This window comes from Penaeus vannamei, chromosome 28 (genome assembly GCF_042767895.1).
Source record: "Penaeus vannamei isolate JL-2024 chromosome 28, ASM4276789v1, whole genome shotgun sequence".
NCBI lineage: Eukaryota > Metazoa > Arthropoda > Malacostraca > Decapoda > Penaeidae > Penaeus > Penaeus vannamei.
Window position 1 is genome coordinate 5,603,238 of NC_091576.1, and position 5,000 is coordinate 5,608,237.

General features: G+C 52.7%; 1 protein-coding gene across 1 annotated transcript in view; it reads left to right on the forward strand.

Moving 5' to 3' along the window:
- Positions 1 to 4,957, forward strand: part of LOC113827592 (mucin-19) — a gene marked incomplete in the record, with an annotated part of 11,719 nt that extends 6,762 nt beyond the window's left edge. Inside the window, 3 exon segments of the mRNA XM_070141718.1 lie at positions 1 to 45; positions 256 to 459; positions 670 to 4,957. Coding sequence (XP_069997819.1) covers positions 1 to 45; positions 256 to 459; positions 670 to 4,346 — 3,926 coding nt within the window.
- Positions 4,958 to 5,000: the final 43 nt, after the last annotated feature.

Genomic DNA, 5,000 nt, shown 5'->3' on the forward strand with positions numbered 1-5,000 from the left:
ACCTCAGGAAATACGCGGCTAACCAGACCGCTGTGGCCGGAGGAGGTAGGGGGAGAGTTCGGTAGTTCGGTAGTTCGGTGTCGGTTTAGCTTTTCGTGTTTGGAAGTGTGTGAGAAATAGTCTGTTTTTACTCTTGTTTTTGTTATTGTTTAGACAGAGGGAATATAAACGGAGAATTATTTGTGTTTTGTTTAGACAGAGGGAATATAATTATTTATTGGCGTTGAATACGTCGAACTTCGTATTCCTCCGCAGCGCACTTCCGCCGCAAGAGACGAGCAGGGCGCAGACCCCGCCTGCACAGGTCCGTGAATGGCAAGAACAAGAAAGGGCGGAGGCGGGGCAAGAAGGGCAAGAAAGCGCAGACGAAGGCCCTGAGAAGGAGCAAGAAGACCGCGAAGGCGAAGGCGTCTCCGCGACTGGAGTTCCCGGCCGCCCCCCTTCCCAAAGGCCGGCCAGGTGGGAACCATGACCTCGCTGGCCTGTCCCTCGTATATGCATACGTAGATGCGTGTCTGTTTGAATAAATGCAAACGTATATACATAGAAACATACATTCATACATACATACATTCATTCATATATACAAATATACATTGATAAGTTTAGAACTTTGTAAATACGTGACTTTTTTTTTGTATATCTGAAGCCCCTTGATATCCTCTACAGAAGAAAGCCCAGACGACGCGGTGACTGCCAAGAGTCCGGTCGTCCTCCAGGAGGAGCCCTACCTGTCCCCCTCGTTCGTCCGGAATGAGGAGGACGGCCAGGGCTTCAGGCATTACCGGGACTTCTACCACAACTCCGACGGGGACCTGGACGCCGAGGAGAGCGCGCCGGCCCCGGTTCGCCCTCGCTCCAAGCCCAAGACGAAGAGCCGCGCCCGCTTGCGGTCCAGGATCGACATCCCCGAGACGATCGTTAAAGACGGACAGATCTTCTACAGGTACGACGCTGAGATCGACTCCGGGAGGAACAAGAAGGACCAGAGTAAGAGGAGCCACCAGGGCGGCCAAGAGTATTTGGAGAGCGTGGATGGCTTCGCGGCGACGTCTGACAACCACATCCCTGAGGCAACTCCTGACCTCTTAGTTGACGGTCCATTGGGCGCCGGAGACTATGGCGGCGGCGTTCTTGTTGATCATAACTTAATAGGCGACGATTACCCACTCGATCTTCAGGGGTCACACGTACAGACGCAAGCGCAGATGGGAGGAGGTAACCACGCAGCGTCTGCGGGAGCTCAGATGGACTCAGGGCCAGCAGTGCAAGTCCAAGGGAGTGCTACTTCAGGAGGGTTCTTCTCAGCACAGGCTCAGAGCATGGGACACCAGGGCATGAGTCAAACGCAGGTCCAGGGCAGTAAGCACGGGGTCCAGGGATCTGCTATGACCCACAGCAGGGGTCGACATTCCCAGGCTCAGGTTCAGATGGGCGCCCACTCTCTTTCTGCCGCCCAGGTGGTGTCCCACAACAATTCTCTCTCCTCAGTAGTGCAGGCAACGCAGCTAGGGGGCAGCGCCGGGTCAGAAGCACATGGCCACGGCCTGTCCACGAGCCATGCGCACATGGACTTCCACCCTTCCCAACAGTACCACGGAGGCAACAATGGGCTTCACGGCCAGGGAGCTGCTTCTGCTTCTGTCTCATCACAGGGCAGTTCTTCCTTAGCTTCTCTCACTGGGGACATTCCAACGGGTTCTTACCTTGGCACCGCTCAGTCCACCATGTCCAACCCTCACTTGCACCACGAACTGACGCAAGATAGCTATGCTGTGCATGCTGACGGCGTTCACGGAAATACAGTCTATGATGTTCATGAAACACACGCAGATCCGGCGGGTACAAGGGGAGACAATGCAGTCCATACAGAATTTGGACAGGTCGAGGCAATCAGAGCAGACTTTGGACAGGGCAATGCGGAAGGGGCAGACTATGGAGGGGACATCGGCCTCGGAGAAACAGCCCACACGCAGTCCATTCACGGAAGCTCGGGAGGAGGCGATCAAGTTCTTTTCACACAGGGTGGACAGGATCAGAGAGGCTCGGTTCACGGGCAGTATTTGCAGGCAGAAGACGTGAGCAGACAACCTGAAGGAGCGAGAGTGACCTATGGACAGGAGGGAAGTGATTTTTCCAGACAGTCTGAGCAAGAAAGTAATATTCACAATCAGTTTGAGCAAACGAGTGATATTCACGGACAGTTTGGACAAGGAAGCGATTTCCATAGACAGTTTGAGCAAGGACATTATATTCACATACAGCCGGGACAAGAAAATTCTGTGGGCGGCGAAGGAAGTTCACAGTATGATCTGTACGAAGAAAGGAAAACTGGACAATTTGGGGCGGAGGGCGCGACCCTCGACCAACCGGAGCAGCGCAGCCAAATACACACAGAATTCGAACATGAGAATCTGGTGCATGCGGGTCTGCCTGTAGAAGGTCCATTGCAAGGAGGGCAAGAGGATGCATTGCTAGGAGGATTGAATGAAAATTCTAAAGTCAGAATTCACGGTCAAACTGCTGGCCATGGAGAGTTGCCACTTTTAAGCGCTGGCCATGGAGAGTTGCCACTTTTAAGTGCTGGCCATGGAGAGTTGCCACTTTTAAGCGCTGGCCATGGAGAGTTGCCACTTTTAAGCGCTGGCCATGGAGAGTTGCCACATTTAAGCGAGAACTTGCAAGAATTACACCCAATCGACGGTTCATATCATCCATCTGCCATAGGAAGCACATCCAGCATGGGACAGGATATGCTGGGCAGCATCATGGAAACGGTCCACCAACCAGACATGCAGCCCGCAGTTGCTAGTTACCCTGCCTCGGAATGGTCTTTCTCCGGCCAGGACTACCAGTACATCGACCAAGACGGACTCCACGGCGGGGCTGGGATTCCCCCGAGGGAGAGCGAGATCGAGCAGTCGTCCGTCCCCAGCGACTTCGAGGAGGGCGACGGGCGGTCCTCCTTCGACGGGAGGACCGACTTGGCGACTTTGACGCACGGAAGTCTGGACGCTCTCCCCGGGCCGGAGGACTTCCATGATATCCCCAAGATCGACTATGACTACAGTGCCTTTGGGGATTACAACTATGAGGACGGCGATTACGGACATATCATAGGCGACGGCTTTCACCAACCAGGCTTAGACTACTATCCAGAATATATCCCTCCCGAAATTCTGCAGTCCCCTCATTTGTACCCTCCTCCTGCAGAAGTGGCTCCCCTACCCCGGCCCGCCGTGTCGCCCCAGAGGCCACAGCAGCCATTCGTCCCGGGGCAGACAGAGCCAGAGTTCACCACGCCGGTGCCTCGTATAGTGGTTCACCAGGTGCAGATGTCTCTGCCACAGCCCGGCGACGACGACCTCTCTCACACTCCCACGCAGCCCCCTGTCTCTGCGCAGCCCACAACTATATCTTCCACATCACCGCAGGTTCCAACACAGACTGCAGTCCCACATGGTGCCTTTGCACAGCCTGTAGCACCACAAGGCGGCTTAACACAGCACACTACCGCAGTGCAACCTGCAGTACCCCAGGTGCCACACGTGAGTATGCCCGCTCCTCAGCACGTGGACGCCACTGGGCCTCACATGCCTGCGCCACAACCACGCCCTCATGAAGGTTATGTATCAGCGTCCCAGCCAGAGTCTCATCCCCCCACAATCCCGCCGGTCCCCCTCGAGGAGGCCGGAGGCGCGGTGGACGACCGACAGATGGTGATGCAGACGATTCCTTTACCAGGAGGTCCGGGAACAACTCTTACCCTGCCGAACGTCCCTGGCTCACCCACCATCAACGTCATGGCCATGCCGGCGTCTGGCAGGAGGCCCGACGGGTCCATACAGCCCGGCGAGAAGATCCCGGGGACCCGAGGATACAAAGTCCCATCCGGATTCCGAGGCCGCGTGGTCCTGGGCAATAGTCTCGCGGCCGTCGGCTTTAACGGCCAAAGGGGATCTCATTCGACTTTCTACTCCTCTGGCGGCGGCCCCGGCGCTTCGCAGTACCTCACCCAGGGTTCGCACTCCTCGTCCGCCATGTCCTCCGCCATGACCTCCAGCAGACACACCATGCCAGGGATGCAACGCGTATATTCGTACCGCCAGACAGTCACGTCGCAGAACATGCCGATGTCACAGTCCGAGGGCACAGGCAGCGCGTCCTCTGGGAAATCTTGGGGCTCCATGATGTCCTCGGGGAAGTCATGGAACGGCAAGTCCTGGGACAGTAACGGTGACATGGAATGCGGCTACTTCAGTATGAACTGCAACGTGGTTTTCGGTCCTTTCAAACAGACCAAAGTGTGTAAACCAATTCACATCGCCAAGATCTGCTGCTGTTAAGCCTTCCTTTGTTCCACAACGCTTCTCAAAAACAACAACCTTGCATTGATAATAACGTTGATGTTATACACGATGTAAGGAACTAGACAAAAGTATAATGAATTCTTTGATTGTGGGATTCGTACATTAAATCAACAGGTGCTGAGGAAGCCAAAGTATTCACATACAACACCAAATGGAGGAGTTCCGTTTACTTGTTTGAAGGCGTAGTTATGAATATTTCCAGGGGCTTCCGAAACCATTAAACAATTCTCTATATGTTAAAAGTTTTATATACGATATATATTCCATTTGACTGTGATGAAGTGTAATAATATATTTCAGGTTAGAAGTCTGTCACAATCGTTATCAAGATGTTGTAATTTGTATTTCTTATAGATATAATATAACAGAGTGTATTGCAAGAAAAGTCTCTGACCGTTGAAACTGCGCGTGTAGACAAAGTAATACACAATGTACCATGTTTTACCTTTAAGAATTTCTCTAGGTAGTAAGATTTTTCTAGGTTCAGATTTCCATTATATTTATGACTTGACTTTATAGTTGCTGCAGAATAAATAGATTTGTATAATGGCTATGAAGAAGAATTGCCATTAAAAGATTTACATATTTTTTGCGTTTTCATCCTCATCAAATATACGACAAAAATAAAAT